The sequence below is a fragment of the Euleptes europaea genome, chromosome 7 (assembly GCF_029931775.1).
Source record: "Euleptes europaea isolate rEulEur1 chromosome 7, rEulEur1.hap1, whole genome shotgun sequence".
NCBI classification, from domain to species: Eukaryota; Metazoa; Chordata; class Lepidosauria; order Squamata; family Sphaerodactylidae; genus Euleptes; species Euleptes europaea.
In genome coordinates this window covers 93,235,019-93,251,767 of record NC_079318.1, presented here as the reverse complement: position 1 = coordinate 93,251,767, position 16,749 = coordinate 93,235,019, and the positions used below count along the sequence as shown (strand labels likewise).

Here is a 16,749-nt window from a genome sequence, read left to right as displayed (position 1 = left end):
CCACAACACAAACGGGTTGCCAAGTCCCTCTTTGCCACCAGCGGGAGGTTTTGGGGGCAGAGCCTGAGGAGGGCGGGGTTTGGAGAGGGGAGGGACATCAACGCGATAAGAGTCCAGTTACCAAAGCGGCCCTTTTCTCCAGGGGAGCTGCTCTCTATCGGCTGGAGATCAGTTGTAACAGCAGATCTCCAGCTAGTACCTGGAGGCTGGAGAAATAAAAGGCTCAGTGCTGTACGGATAATGGAAAAGATCCAAACAGCACACACGAAGTACTATAGAAATAAAGTGGTAATTTATGAAAGTGGAAAATAGTGCAATAAGTGAACAAATATATACAATAGAAATACAATAAGATACACATACAAAAATTCAATAGAAGTCCAGCATGATATCAAGTTCAATGGAATTTATGAATATCCTGTAAGTCAGGTAAGTCAATATCTATTGTCCAATATAGATTTCTTTTGTACTTGTAGACAGCTGTCTATATCATGCTGGACTTCTATTGAATTTTTGTATGTGTATCTTGTTGTATTTCTATTGTATATATTTGTTCACTTATTGCACTATTTTCCACTTTCATAAATTACCACTTTATTTCTATAGTACTTCGTGTGTGCTGTTTGGATCTTTTCCAGTACCTGGAGGCTGGCAACCCTATCAGCTCCCCTGGAGGAAAATGGCCACTTTGGCAATTGGGTTCTACGGCATTGAAGCCCCTCCCCAAACCCCGCCCTTCTCAGGCTCCGCCCCAAAAACCTCCTGCCGGTGGCGAAGAGGGACCTGGTAACCCTACTGATATAGTTTTAACAATTTGTAAGCGATCTGAAAATCTGCTAGGGTGAAAAGTGGGAGGTGATTTTCCGTCAGTGTCTACCTTTTTCCTAGCTGAAGGAATCAGAACCTCACCTGAGTTCCTGAATTCCTAGCCCAAAATAATCGCGCCCTGTCTAGAAATACAGAGCACGGCGCCTCCTATGCCCCCTTCCCGTCCTATTGGGAGCTCTTTGGTCACCCCGGAGTCATCCTGAGCAGGCCGCGCGCTGGCCTTTCCCTCTTTTGTTTGCCATTACTTTGTCAGCCTCGAAGAATGTGAAACTGGAGCCCTTCGGAGAAGGGACCCGGCGGCAGGCAGATTCTTTCTGCCCACCCCTCCCCGCCTCTCCTCAAACGCACACCCAGGAAGGAGGGCAGCTCGGCAGTTTAATCTAAGCCCGGGCTGGGGTTGCCAACCGCCAGGTGCTAGCTTAGGGTTGCCAACTACCAGGTAATAGGTGGAGATCTCCTGCTATTACAGAAGGTAGGGCCTGGAGTTCTCCCCAAATTAACACTGATCTCCAGATGTACAGAGACCAGTGCCTAGGGTTGCCACCCTCCAGGTACTAACTGGAGATCTCCTGCTATTACAACTGATCTCCAGCAGATAGAGATCAGTTCCCCTGGAGGAAATGGCCGCTTTGGCAATTGGACTCTATGGCATTGAAGTCCCTCCCCTCCTCAAACCCCGCCCTCCTCAGGCTCCGCCCCAAAAACCTCCCGCCGGTTGCAAAAAGGGACCTGGCAACCCTATACTAGCTGGAAAACTCCTGCTGTTACAACTGACCTCCAGCCGATAGAGATCAGTTCACCTGGAGAAGATGGCCGCTTTGGCAATTGGACTCTACAATTGGACTCTATGGCATTGAAGTCCCTCCCTTCCCTAAACCCCACCTTCCTCAGCCTCCGCCCCCCAAAATCTCCAACGGTGGCGAAAGGGACCTGGCAACACTGGCCTGGGCTTTCCTTCAGGAGCCCCGGAATCAGTTTTCTGTTCTAGGGTCTAGTGCTGGATGCCAGGAACAAATAATCAAGAGGGCCTCTGAACATAGGCAGAGTTCATTTCACTCTCTATGGCCCCAAGCTAGAGTTGCCAGGTCCCTCTTCGCCACCGGTGGGAGGTTTTTGGGGAGGAGCCTGAGGAGGGCGGGGTCTGGAGAGGGGAGGGACTTCAATGCCATAGAGTTAGGGTTGCCAACCTCCAGGTACTAGCAGGAGATCTCCTGCTATTACGACTGATCTCCAGCCAATAGAGATCCGTTCACCTGGAGAAAATGGCCGCTTTGGCAATTGGACTCTATGGCATTGAAGTCCCTCCCCAAACCCCACCCTCCTCAGGCTCTGCCCCAAAAACCTCCCACCAGTGGCAAAGAGGGACCTGGCAACCCTACATAGAGTCCAATTCCCAAAGCGGCCATTTTCTCCAGGAGAACTGATCTTTATCGGCTGGAAATCAGTTGTAACAGCAGGAGATCTCCAGCTACGGTAGTACCTGGAAGATGGCAACCCTATGACAGCCCCAAGCTCCTCCTCCTCCTCTTCATCTTATACTGTGTGCTACAGCTATCTAGGAGCCCCGTGGCGCAGAGTGTTAAGCTGCAGTACTGCAGTCAAAAGCTCTGCTCAAGTCCTGAGTTTGATCCCGACAGAAGTTGGTTTCAGGTAGCCGGCTCAAGGTTGACTCAGCCTTCCATCCTTCCGAGGTCGGTAAAATGAGTACCCAGCTTGCTGGGGGTAAAGGGAAGACGACTGGGGAAGGCACTGGCAAACCACCCCGCAAACAAAGTCTGCCTTGGAAACGTCGGGATGTGACGTCACCCCATGGGTCAGGAATGACCCGGTTCTTGCACACAGGGGACCTTTACCTTTACAGCTATCCAAGTTGGCTAGACTCAGATCCTACCTCCTGTATATATATTTTTGATCTTGCAGGAGAGTTATTCCTTAGCCCTAACAGTGCTCCACATTTATAATAGTTCTATTCATTTTAATTAACATGGCTTTCACCAAAGGGTTCTGGGAATTGTAGTTTCATGAGGATGCTGAGAAAATACAAGCACTTCCCCCCACTTATAATTCCCCTTCTTGGGAAGGGGAAACTGACGTGCTGTTGCTGTGGAAGAGCCTCTAGTTTGCATACAGAAGATCCCAGGTTCAATCCCCGGCCTCTCCAGTTAAAAGGGCCACACAGTAGGTGATGTGAAAGACCTCCGCCCGAAACCCTGGAGAGCTTCTACCAGTCAGAGTAGGGATTCTGGTTCAGTGGTAGAGCATCTGCTTGACTGTTATGGTGAACAGCTGCTGATAGGCCTGTTCTCCAAGAGGGGGCAGTGGCTCAGAGGTGGAGCATCTGCTTGGCAAGCAGAAGGTCCCTGGTTCAATCCCTGGCATCTCCAGTTAAAGGGACAAGACAGTAGGTGATGTGAAAGACCTCTGCCTGAGTCCTTGGAGAGCCATGGAGAGGGGCTGTGGCTCAGTGGTAAAGCATCTGCTTGGCATGCAGAAGGTCCCAGGTTCAATCCCCGGCATCTCCAGTTAAAGGGACAAGACAGTAGGTGATGTGAAAGACCTCCGCCCAAAACACTGAAGAGCGGCATCCAGTCTGAGTGACCTTGATGGACTGATGGTCTGATTCAGTGTAAGGCAGCTTCATGTGATGTTAAACAAGTTTACATCCGCCGTGTAATGTTGTTAAAATGTTATAAGACCAAGTTGTCATTCTTCAGGGTTGGGCTCCCTCCCCAAAATCTCAAGAACTTAAATCTCTGAGTATGAGGTGGTGGTGGTGGAGTTGGAAATGTCTAGACTCCTCGGTACGTGCTCCCTTTCACATGGCACATGTTTGTGCATAGCCCTGCAGCTGCTGAATTATGTTTTGAACGGTTGCTTCTAAAATGATTACATTTCTCTTTCTCTGTGGGGGGAGGTAGTTGTTAATTTCCTGCATTGTGCAGGGGGTTGGACTAGATGACCCTGGTGGTCCCTTCCAACTCTATAATTCTATGAAAATGGCTTTTAACAGAGGCGATTGAACAGCGTGTGGGAGGAAAGGCGGCATGGGGTAGCCCAATCTTGTCAGATCTTGGAAGCTACGCAGGGTTGTTACTTGGACGGGAGACCACCAAGGAAGGCTCTGCAGAGGAAGGCAAAGGCAAACCACCTCCACTTCTCACTTGCCTTGAAAGCCCCTTGCTGGGGCCATTATATATTGGAAGCTAAGCAGGGTTGGTTCTTAGATGGCAGACCACCAAGGAAGGCTCTGCTGAGGAAGGCAGTGGCAAACCATCTCTGCTTCTCACTTGCCTTGAAAGCGCCTTGCTGGGGGCATTATATATTGGAAGCTTAGCAGGGTCAGGACTTGAATGGCAGACCACCAAGGAAGGCTCTGCAGAGGAAGGGAATGGCAAACTACCTCTGCTTCTCACTTGCCTTGAAAGCCCCTTGCTGGGGTCATTATAAGTGGGAAGCTAAGCAGGGTTGTTCCTTGGAAGGAAGACCACCAAGGAAGGCTCTGCAGAGGAAGGTAGTGGCAAACCACCTCTGCTTCTCACTTGCCTTGAAAGCCCCTTGCTGAGGTTGCCATAAGTCATTTGTGACATGAGGGCGCATAAGTACATACGAATGGCACAGAATAGGGTAAACACATGCAATGTACGGCAGGTGGAGAACTAGAGCAACCACCATTGTATAATGTGGGGAATTTGGTGTGAGAATCAGGAGTTCTAAGCATGTTCCTCTTTTCATCTGGGAAATGTTTCAAGGTATATTTCCCACACTTGGCATTAAGGAAGAAAATGGAGCTAACCCTCTCAGGGTGGCCGGTATCCCGAATGCAAAGTCTCTGTGTATGGGTGTGTATTTTCTACAAACGTCAAGTACTGGTGTCCTCTAATGAAACCAGGTCTTCCATTTCAATTACTTTGCCCAAAAAAGTAGGGAACGGTGTTACATTTTGTAAAAATCAGCAAGAAAAGATAACTTCCAGCACAGGCTATGAGGTCCAAGTTCATTTAAAATTTGAAAGAAGGTAAATAGTTTTTTTTAAGAAAGCCTTTTTGTTTTCTATAAAGTTGCAAGACAATCTGATATAGAAGCCCCTTCTGCTTTTCCAGATCTCTGGATTGAATAGATAAGAGCCCTATCTGTGGTAGAATATATCCAAATTGGGAATAGTAGCCAATTATATGCCCCCCCCCCCGTAACTCTTTGTGCCTTCACTTCCCCTTGCCAATCTCCATGGCTGGTAGTTGCTAAGACGGGAAATCATGACTTCTCAAACTCTCAGTAGTTGAAGCACAAGAAGAAGAAGAGTTGGGTTTTATATGCCGACTTAGTCTACAACTTAAGGAAAAATCAAACTGGCTTATAATCACCTTCCCCTCCCCACAACAGAGACCCTGTGAGGTAGGTGGGGCTGAGAGAGCTCTAAGAGAGCTGTGACTAGCCCCAGGTCACCCAGCTGGCTTCACGTGGAGGAGTGGGGAATCAAACCCAGTTCACCAGATAAGAGTCCGCCACTCATGTGGAGGAGTGGGGAATCAAATCCAGTTCACTAGATTAGCCTCCGCCACTCATGTGGAGGAGTGGGAATCAAACCCGGTTCTCCAGATCAGAGTCCACCGCTCCAAGCCACTGCTCTTAACCACTACACCACGCTGGCTCCTGTATTGCCAAGAGGCAAAGATGTTCTTTTCCACTAAGTGATTCGAAGGCAATAAGCAAACTACCAGTGGTGAAGGAAAACAGTTTTATTGGAATCTCTATAGTCATGAGATATCAACAAGTCACAAGAATAATGCACCCTTGCCCCTTCAGCTATAGGAACTTCGGCTCAAGCTGGATGTCAGAGCATCTCTAAGCACATCAGCCACCTCTTGGAGTCTGCTGGCTGTCATTCTTCGGAGTTCCTGTAGAAGAAGGGGCATGGGTATATTCTCTGAGAGCCAGAGTGGTGTAGTGGTTAAGAGCGGTGGTTTGGAGCAGTGGACTCTGATCTGGAGAACTGGGTTTGGTTCCCCACTCCTCCACATGGACAGCGGACGCTAATCTGGTGAACCAGATTGGTTTCCCCACTCCTACACATGAAGCCAGCTGGGTGACCTTGGGCTAGTCACAGCTCCTTTAGAGCTCTCTCAGCCCCACCTACCTCACAGGGTGTCTGTTGTGGGGAGGGGAAGGTGATTGTAAGCCAGTTTGATTCTTCCTTAAGTGATACAGAAAGTTGGCATATAAAAACCAACTCTTCTCCTCCTCCTCCTCCTCCTCTGTTTATTCTTGTTGATATCTCATTACTATAGAGACTTCAATAAAACCGTTCTCCTTCCCCACTGGTGGTGTGTTCATTGCCTTCAAAGTCCTTAGAGGAAAAGAACCTGTTTGCCTCTTGGCAATACAGTGCCTGGACAAACTGAAAATTCAAGGAATGCTGCAGTCTTACACAGACACACCCAAACAGAGTGTGAAAGAATCAAGTGTTGTTAAAGTTAGAAAGAGCAAACTATTCTCCACTCCTATGTTTTTGTATTACTTGCTGCCATGTTCATTGGAAGGGGAAATGCCCAGAGCAGTAACTCATACAGAGAAGAGACAGACAGCCTCACATGAACACATGAAGCTGCCTTATACTGAATCAGACCCTTGGTCCATCAAAGTCAGTATTGTCTACTCAGACAATACCACTGCATCTCTGTATGATGAATGGTCAACTAACATACCCAATACAGAGAGGCAGCATCTATCACTGTCAGAGGATTGTGTCTGCTCAGACTGGCAGCAGCTTTTCAGAGTCTCAGACCTGGTCCTTAACTGAAGATGCTGGGGATTGAACCTGGGACCTTCTGCATGCCGAGAAGAGGCTCTCTTCCACTGAGCCATAGCCTCTATTCAGGCTGGCCTCAGCTCTCCAGGGTCTCAGGCGGAGGTCTTTCTGATCACCTACTGCCTGGTCCTTTTAACTGGAGATGCCGGGGATTGAACCTGGGACCTTCTGCATGCTGAGCAGAGGCTCTTCCACTGAGCCACAGCCCCTACTCAGACTGGCAGTGGCTCTCCAGGGTCTCAGGTGGAGGTTTTTCTCATCACCTACTGCCTGGTCCTTTTAACTGGAGATGCCGGGGATTGAACCTGGAGCTGTCTGCATGCTCTACCACTAAGCCACGGCCCCTCTGGCAAAGGAAATGGACCCTTAGTAGGGAACCCTCCCTCACTGTCACCCAGCTCGCCAGGCCTCGAGTTCCAGCTCAGCCTGGCAGCCCAGATCCGGCAGGCCCCTACCTGCTTGCTCCTCTCCTCGGCTTGCTTCTGCTCGGACTCGGCCTGCTCTGCCCGGTCCAGGGCGTTCTCCTTGTCCAGCTTGAGCATCTGCATCTTCTTCTTAATGGCCTCCATGGTGGCGGTGGCAAGTGCGAGAGACCGGACTGAGGATAACCGTCCGTGCGGGGCACGGGAGAGCAGGAGCCGCCTGGGGACTGAGCAACCTTCTCTCTGCCTCTCTGCCCTTTATAGTGCCCCGTCCTGCCAGCTGGCTCAGGGGCCTTGCCTTTCTTGGGCCACGGGGGGGGGGGGGAAGTGGTTGGGTCCCACCTCCCTCTGCTCCCAAAATGTCCCTCTTCAGGGACCCATTGTCCTAGCACCAGACTGAGGGAGTGGAGGATGCTTGCATACTGACTTCAGGGCCGTGGCCATATTTGGGCTCCCTGGGGGACAGCTGAGAGCCGCTTATAGAAACCCCCAAGCAGGGGGAGGTGGCCAGCGATGGGGGGGGGGTTGCTTTGTTCCAGAAAAGAGCTGCCCCCTTCCTATCCTTTCACAGACTGCCAGGTGGATTAAGGCAGAGGGTTCTGTTAACATATGCGCAGCCGGTCCTGCCGCCTCCTCCCCCCGCAGGGACTAGCGAGAGTGAAATAGATCTCGGTCCTGAGAACCAGGCTGGAAACTCGGACTCCTGGGTTCTGTCATTAGCCCTGGCGTGGGAGTGGTTTTCGAATGGAAGGCCTAAGAGGGGGGAGCACATGCAACCTGGGCAGGGCCTGTGGCTGAGTGGCAGAGAGCCAGCGTGGTGTAGTGGTTAGGCGCGGCGGATTCTAATCTGGAGAACCGGGCTTGATTCCCCGCTCCTCCACATGAGCGGTGGACTCTAATCTGGTGAACCAGGTTGGTTTCCCCACTCCTACACACGAAGCCTGCTGGGTGACCCTGGACTAGTCACAGCTCTCTCAGCCCCACCTGCCTCACAAGGTGTCTGTTGTGGGGGGGGGAAGGGAAGGTGATTGTAAGCTGCTTTGAGACTCCTTAAAGGTAGAGAAAAGCAGGGTATAAAAACCAACTTCAGAGCATCTGTGTGGCATGCAGAACATCCCAAATCCAATCCACAGCATCTCCATTTAAATAATCTGGTGGTAGGTGATGTGAAAGACCTCCTCCTGAGACCCTGGGGAGCTGCTGCCTGTCTGAGGGGAGGCTGTGGCTCAGTGGAAGAGCCTCTGCTGTAGAAGATCCCAGGTTCAATCCCCAGCATCTCCAGTTGAAAGGACCAGGCCATAAGTGATGTGAAAGACCTTTCTCTGCCTGAGACCCTGGAGAGACACTGCCAGTCTGAGCAGGGGCTGTGGCTCAGTGGTAGAGCATCTTCTTGGCATGTAGAAGATCCCAGGTTCAATCCCGGCATCTCTGGTTAAAAGGACCAGGCAGTAGTAGAAGAAAACAAGTTGGTTTTTATATGCTGACTTTTTCTACCTTTTAAGGAGAATCAAACTGGCTTACAATCTCCTTCCCTTCCCCTCCCCACAACAGACACCCTGTGAGGTAGGTGGGGCTGAGAGAGCTCTAAGAGAGCTGTGACTAGCCCAAGGTCACCCAGCTGGCTTCATGTGTAGGAGTGGGGAAACCAACCCGATTCTCCAGATTAGAGTCCGCCACTCATGTAGAGGAGTGGGGACCTTGCTGCGAGCCCTCACAAATCCCAGGACTCCCCGTCCCTCTGTTAACCTGATTCTTCCCTCTCCCTTGAGCTCAGCCTGGGTGAAATTCCCATGCACAAGGCAAAGCGCGAGACACACAAGCTTGGTTTCTCTCACAGCCAATTGCAAAGCAGTGTGTAAAGAGGCGGGAATTCAAATGCTTCCTGCTCCCTCAGAGGTCTTTCTGAGCAGAAGAAAGGCTTTTTAAAACTGAGGCTTGGATTTCTCCCACCCCCCTTTCAGATAGCTCCGTTTTTTGTTCTTAAAATGCTTATTTATGCAGCAATTTGGTTTGGGGGAGGGGGAATTTTCTCTCACAATAAGCTCTACAAAGTAAGCCAATTACAAAGCAGCATTTAAAGGGACGGGGACTTGATTTGAGCTTGGAGACTGCTGGGGCAGAGGTTCCCAACAGGAAAGTGTGGGTCCAGCGATCCACAAACCTCAGGTAAAACTCCCATGCATAAACGACCATAGTGTTTCCAGGGTGGGGAAACCCCAGCAGCTGGAAGAGGGTCACGCTATTCTTAGCGCCAGCGGAAGAAGGTCACATGAGGTCCCCATCACACACACACATACCTCCAATGACCTTTCCAAAGCCACTGGCGCAGATGATAAAACAACCTTGCGCGCACACAGCCGGCTCTGACGCCATACAGAGGAAACCTGTTTCTCAAGCAAACAAGAGCTGCTCTGGATGGAAGGAGCTAGATAGCATTCCAGGCTGCCATGTGCATTACAGCATATGCGCACTAGGTGAAATGCATTCTTGGTACTCCGCTAACTAAGAAGAAGAAGAATCATAAAGTTGGAAGGGACCACCAGGGTCATCTAGTCCAAACCCCTGCCCAATTCAGGAATTTCACAACCACCTCCCCCACACACACCCAGTGACCCCTACTCCATGCCCAGAAGATGTCCATGATGCCCTCCCTCTCATGATCTGCCTAAGGTCATAGAATCAGCATTGCTGACAGATGGCCATCTAGCCTCTTCTTGAAAACCTCCAGGGAAGGAGAGCTCACCACCTCCCGAGGAAGCCTGTTCCACCGAGGAACCATTATGAATGTTAGAAAATTCTTCCTAATGTCTAGACGGAAACTCTTTTGAAGAAGAGTTGGTTTTTATATGCCGACTTTCTCTACCACTTAAGGAAGGATAAAACCACCTTACAATCGCCTTCCCTTCACAACAGACACCCTATGAGGGAGGTGGGGCTGAAAAAGTGTGACTAGCCCAAGGTCACCCAGCTGCCTTCATGTGGAGGAGCAGGGAAACAAATCTAGTTCACCAGATTGGCATTCGCTGCTCATGTGGAGGAGTGGGGAATTAAACCCGGTTCCCCAGATCAGACTCTACCGCTCCAAACCACCGCTCTTAACCACTACACCACACTGGCTCAACTAGGGATAACTAGGGATGCCAGTCTCCAGGTGGGGCTGGGGATCCCCTGGGATTACAGCTCATCTTCAGACTGCAGAGATCAGCTCCCCTGTGGAAAATGGCTGCTCTGGAGAGTGGACTCTGCCCGGGGGCTGCCAGGGCCCTTTTTATATCCCAAGAGCCAGAACAGGAACTGCTTGGTCTTACATAGAATGCCTTTAATATTGCAACAGTACCACACTGCTCATTTTAATTAGCACGCATCCTAGGAAAAGGTTAGTGCAGATAAGTAACCTTTTTACTTGGGAACCAGCGTGGTATAGTTGTTAAGAGTGGTGGTTTGGAGTGGTGGACTCCGATCTGGAGAACCGGGTTGGTTTCCCCACTCCTACACATGAAGCCGGCTGGGTGACCTTGGACTAGTCACAGCTCTCTCAGCCCCACCTACCACACAGGGTGTCTGTTGTGGGGAGGGGAAGGGAAGGTGTTTGTAAGCCGGTTTGACTCCTCCTTAAGTGGTAGAGAAAGCCAGTATATAAAAACCAACTCCTCTTCCTCTTCTTCAGTACTCCAAACCAGCCAATTTACTGGGGGTCCTCCAGCATTACAGCTCATCTCCAGACTACAGAGTTCAGTTCCCCTGGAGAAAATGGATGCTTAGGAGGGTGGACTCTGCGGCATCGTACCCCACTGTGGTCCCTGTCCTCACCAGGGTCCATCTCCAAATCTCCAGGAGTTTCCCAACCTAGATCTGGCAACCCTACCCCCCCATCCCCCGCCAGTGGCCAGCAGGGACCTGACAACCCTATTATTTAAGGTTGCCAACTCTGAGTTGGGAAATTTCTGAGGATTTGGCAGCAAAGGTCGAATTTGGGGAGTGTAGGGACCTCAGCAGGGAAGTGATGCCGTAGAGTCCATCTACTGGCATTGATGTTTTCTCCAGGGGAACTGATCTCTGTAATCCGGAGGTCAGATGTAATTCTGGGAGAACTCCAAGCCCGCACTGGGAGGCTGGCAACCATAGGTCCATAACAGTCTACTTTCAATAAAAGTTCATAGGGGTGAACCTATGTTCCGAGATGGGATTCCGGTAAAATCCATTTCGCCGTGGCTTCATCCGTCGGGAATAATTTAAACAAACAGCAAAAGATGTACATCTATCTCACTATGCTGCAAAGCTCATTGCTTACAATTAAGTGGACAGCTTCTGTGAACTTTTATTGACCATCTGTCCACACCGGTCAGTGGCCGTTTTCCGGGATCTCCATACAGATGTTCTTTGGAGTTCTTGGATAGCAGATGCTTATACCGGAGTTTTTGTTTTACCCAGGTTTTTGGGGCCATTGACCGTTTTCTGGGTTTTCTATACCACCGCCCTTTGGTATTTGCTCTGCTCTTCCCGGCTTCTCTGATTTTTTCTGTACTTTGTTACATATCGGGACTCTTTGGCTACATTGTAGTGTATGATATGCTTATGTTATTTCAGTATATTTTAATTTATGCCACCAGTGCTTTCTATTGTTTGTAAACCACCTGGAGGTTGGCAACCCTATGTGCATAGCTAATAAGATTGCCAGCTCTGGGTTGGGAAAAACCTGGAGATTTTTTTTTGGGGAGGGGGTAGAGCCCGGGGAAGGCAAGGTTTGGGAAAGGCAAGGACTTCAGCAATGCTCCTTCCCTGAAGGTTTTAAAGAAGAGGTTAGATGGCCATCTGTCAGCAATGCTGGTTCTATGACCTTCGGCAGATGATGAAGGGCATCTTGGCCATCTTCTGGGCAGGGAGCAGGGGTCACTGGGAGTGGGGGAGGTAGTTGTGAGTTTCCTGCAATGTGCAGGGGGTTGGACTACATGACTTTGGTGGTCCCTTCCAACTCTATGATTCTATGAGGGAAGGAGGGGAGGGACGTGGCAGGGAAAGGCCCCCCTCTAACCTCTGTAGAGCTCACTGCTGAACCCCTCTCATCTCAGTCCCTTGCTTACACAACTACCCATCTCCCTTCCTGAAGGGATCTACCCCCTCCCTCCCTATCCCCAGTTTAGAAGACCAAGTGCAAACAGGCTCTAGAAAGATCCCATGTGACTGGGAGAAGAAGGAGCTTGGGAGGTGGTGGGCTCTCCTTCATTGGAGGTTTTTAAGCAGAGGCTAGATGGCCATCTGTCAGCAGTGCTGCTTCTGTGACAGGCAGATCATGAGAGGGAGGGCATGAAGGGTTGCGTCAGTGTTTGGCTCTCGTGGCCCCTTCTTACATGCCCAGAGAAATGCCAATCGCCACTTTGGTGTCAGGAAGGAATTTTCCTCCAGGCCAGATTGGCCAGGGATCCTGGAGGGTTTTTTTTTTTTTGCCATCTTTTGGGCATGGAATAGAGGTCACTGGGGGTGTGTGGGAGGGAGGTAGTTGTGAATTTCCTGCATTGTGCAGGGGGTTGGACTAGATGACCCTGGTGGCCCCTTCCAACTCTATGATTCTAAGCTTTGTCACCTATGTTGTGGGCAGCACCCATTATTGAAATCTTGAGGCAACTTCTAGGGTGGAGAGCACTTCTCCACAAAGACCGTTGCAATGTTGAAATGCTTCCTGCCTCTTCTCCGCTCTTCACCTGGTGCCTCTAGGGAGAAAGAGGAGGCGTGTTTGGGTCAAAGCCAGGGAAGGAGAAGGAGCGGTCTTGGTGTATTGCGCAGGGCTTTGGAGTCACTCTTAGATCATTAATTGTAATTTAATTGCTTGGCACTGTTGGAACACAACAGTTTGGCATTAGCAACCTGGAGTTTTGGCATGCGCTGCTATGCCTTTACTTACCACCTGTGCCCTTTTAATATATTGCTTCTCAGACTTCTGCTGCCTCAGGCATGCTTTTCTCTGGGTTCAGATTGCAGGTACTCTCCCTACAGCTCCCAAAGAGATTTACGTTCAGACAGCAGAAGAATAAGAATCAGCCACCCCTGCAGGAGTCTATCCTTCTATGTAGCTGCACAAATTATTGATCCAGGTGTGCCTACTCAGATAATCTTTGGAGGCCTTGCGCTACATTTCCCTACTGGATGGAGTGCGTCGGTGAGGCAGGGCCTTTTCCTTGTGGCACCTGCTTTGAGAAACTCCCTGCCACGACTGGGGCTCACATGGCAGGCTAAGACATGGCTACGTCTGCCAGCATTTGGGACTGCAGAGAGTTAGTTGCCCCATGCCAGCGTGGTGCAGTGGTTAGGAGCGGTGAACTCTAATCTGGTGAACTGGGTTGGTTTCCCCACTCTTACATATGAAGCCTGCTGGGTGACCTTGGGCTAGTCACAGCTCTCTCAGAGCTCTCTCAGCCCCACCTACCTCACAAGGTGTCTGTTGTGGGGAAGGGAAAGTGATTGTAAGGTGGTTTGAGACTCCTTAAAACTAAAGAAAATTGGGGTATAAAAACCAATGCTTCTTCTTCTTTGTTGCTTTTGAATTTGTTATTTTTCTTATTTATTTATTTATATTAAAAACGTGTTTATGCCACTTTCCTCCTGATTGGGTATAGGAGGAACACAATTTTTGAAAAAAGCAGCAACCCCACAAGTAGAAAACTAGCAAAGCAGGGAGAAAAGGTCCACCACAGCCTTCTCTCTACCTTTCTCTCTGCGTGTAAAGTGCCATCAAGTCACAGCCAACTTATGGCAACCCCATAGGGTTTTTGAGGCAAGAGATGTTCAGAGGTGGTTTGCCATTGCCTGCCTCCACGTCACGAACCTGGTATTCGTTGGAGGTCTCCCATCCAAATATTTGCCAGGGACGAGGCTGAGAGTGTGTGCCTGGCTCAAGGCCACCCAGCAGGCTTCTGTGACAGAGCGGGGATTCGAACCTGGGTCTCCCAGATCCTAGTCCGACACCTTAACCACTACACCATGCCAGCTGCCATTCTAACTTTCTACATGTGGGCTTTTTTAAATTGGGGAGAATTTGACACAACGGTTCCCTACACTGCAGTCTGAAGTGGTACAGTCTGCGAAGAAGAAGAAGGAGGAGGAGGAGGAGGAGAAGAAGAGTTGGTTTTTATATTCTGACTTTCTCTACCACATAAGGGAGACTCAAACTGGCTTACAATCACCTTCCCTTCCCCTCCCCACAACAGACACCCTGTGAGGTAGGTGGGGCTGAGAGAGCTCTAATATAGCTGTGACTAGCCCAAGGTCACCCAGCTGGCTTCATGTGTAGGGGTGGGGAAACAAATCCCCAGATTAGTCTCCGCCGCTCATGCAGAGGAGTGGGGAATCCAACCCGGTTCTCCAGATCAGTTTTCACCGCTCCAAACCACCGCTTTTAACCACTACACCACGCTGGCTCTCCTTAGGACTGTACCACCTTGTTGCCATCTGTCAGTCTAGCCCGAGACTGCAGGGCTGGACTGCTAAGGTTAGCACTTAGCAGCCTGCTTCTGTGCCCCCAGCACCCAAGCGCTCGGCTGCAGAACCTGTTCAGGGTCCTTGCCCTGCTGACACGTAGCCCGCTTCTTTAAATAGCTCCAGAACAATTCTGTACCTCCGCCCACCCACTGTGCCCAGGGAAGGGGGAATGAGCGCTAGGCGGCATTCATCCAAGGCCGCCTGCATGCCGTTCCCAAATCTGGACAGGTGGTGAGACCCTGATTCCCCCCCTCCTTGTGCCCCAAACGTTCCCGTTCGCTTAGACAATGCTGCCTGAGCGCAACTTGCCATGAGTGATGAATGCCCCCTTCAGCCTGGAATCTGAAGCCAAAGGGCTTGTGGCTCAGCGGTGGCGCATCTGCTTGGCATGCACAAGGTCCCGGGTTCGATCCCCCGGGTCTCCAGTTAAGGAAAAGGCTCAAGTCGTCGGGGATGTGGGAGGCCTTTGCCTGAGACCCCTGGAGAGCCGCTGCCAGTCGCAGCAGACAATTCTGACCTTGTAAGACTGTTGTTTTCCGTTGCCCCAGAAGGTCAGACCAAAACTGTTGGGGAGGGCCTGTGGCTCATTGGTAGAGCATCTGCTTGGCATGCAGAAGGTCCCAGGTTCAATCCCTGGCATCTCCAGTTAAAGGGACTAGGCAAGTAGGTGATGTGATGTGAAAGACCTCAGCCTGAGACCCTGGAGAGCAGCTGCCGGTCTGAGTAGACAATATTGACTTTGATGGACCATGGGTCTGATTCAGTATAAGGCAGCTTCATGTGTGTTCAACCAACGGGTTGAAATTAAATCCAAATTGCTTCCGGCTAAACATTAGGAAGAACTTCCTGACAGTTACAGCAGTTTCTCAGTGGAACAGGCTTCCTCGGGAGGTGGTGTGCTTCTTTGGAGTTTTTAAAGCAGAGGCTAGATGGCCATCTGTCAGCAATGCTGATTCTGTGGACGTAGGCAGATCATGAGAGGGAGGGCAGGAAGGGTTGCGTCAGTGCTTGGCTCTTGTGGCCCTTTCTTGCATGCCCAGGGAAATGCCAATTGCCACTTTGGGGTCAGGAAGCAATTTTCCTCCAGGCCAAATTGGCCAGGGATCCTGGAGGGTTTTTTGCCATCTTCTGGGCATAGAGCAGGGGTGGGGTGGGGGGAGGTAGTTGTGAATTTCCTGCATTGTGCAGGGGGTTGGACTAGATCAGGGTTTCTTAAACCTTTTCCACTCGCGACCCATTTGAGAAATTGTTACTCAACCCCTGGTATATAGGTATATAAAAGAAGTATACAAATCCAATATTTACTGATAATAAATCATAAGGGAATTTATTTTAAAACAATTCTTTGGTTTACGTATAATTTTACCATTTATTAAAGACGAAAGCAAATTTGCATACTAATGAGATGGATGTGCTTGTTTCGCGACCCTGACATTCAGACCCCATATGGGGTTGCGACCCACACTTTGACAAGCTTTGGACTAGATGACCCTGGTAGTCCCTTCCAGCTCTATGATTCTAGGTTTGTTTGACTCAGTAGAAGGCAGCTTTATGGGTTCAGAGACCATGAAGTGGAACCCTTACAATTTTCTCCAGGGGAACAGATCTCTATCGGCTGGAGATCAGTTATAACAGCAGGAGATCTCCAGCTACTACCTGGAGGTTGGCAACCCTAGGGTACACCCACCATACTTTGTCAGAAATCCAAAGGTGCCCACAGGCTCCAATAGTCTGGGGACTCCTGATGGAAGGAATGAAACCCCCAGGCTCAAGCACTGAGTTCGAGTAACTCACTGAGAGTACTGCCAGGGAGGATACTGGCTGAACAGTTACACGGCTATACTCTCCTGCTGGAGGAGTAGGAGTAGGAGTTGGTTTTTATACACCGACTTTCTCTACCACTTAAGGGAGACTCAAACCGGCTTACAATCGCCTTCCCTTCCTCTCCCCACAACAGACACCCTGTGAGGTAGGTGGGGCTGAGAGAGCTGTGACTAGCCCAAGGTCACCCAGCTGGCTTCGTGTGTAGGAATGGGGGAAACAAATCCAGGTCGCCAGATTAGGCTCTGCCGCTTGTGTGGACGAGTGGGGAATCGAACCCGGTTCTCCAGATCAGAGTCCACCGCTCCAAACCACTGCTCTTAACCACTACACCACGCTGGCTCCCCTGCTGCCATCTCTGATTCTTGGATAAACTCTTATTGCTGGAAAAAGAGAGCC

At 50.2% G+C, this 16,749-nt stretch overlaps 1 protein-coding gene across 7 annotated transcripts in view; it reads right to left on the bottom strand.

The window, feature by feature from the left end:
• Positions 1 to 7,260, bottom strand: part of TPM3 (tropomyosin 3) — a 90,648-nt gene extending 83,388 nt beyond the window's left edge. For 3 of the 7 annotated variants that reach the window (XM_056853238.1, XM_056853242.1, XM_056853236.1), the window contains exon 1: positions 7,090 to 7,258. In XM_056853238.1, the coding sequence (XP_056709216.1) occupies positions 7,090 to 7,203 (114 nt within the window). In that variant the 5' untranslated portion in view covers positions 7,204 to 7,258. Of the gene's footprint in view, positions 1 to 7,089 lie in introns of all 7 variants that reach the window. The other 4 variants (XM_056853240.1, XM_056853241.1, XM_056853237.1 and 1 more) reach the window with 3 other exon arrangements.
• Between the last annotated feature and the right edge of the window lie 9,489 nt (positions 7,261 to 16,749).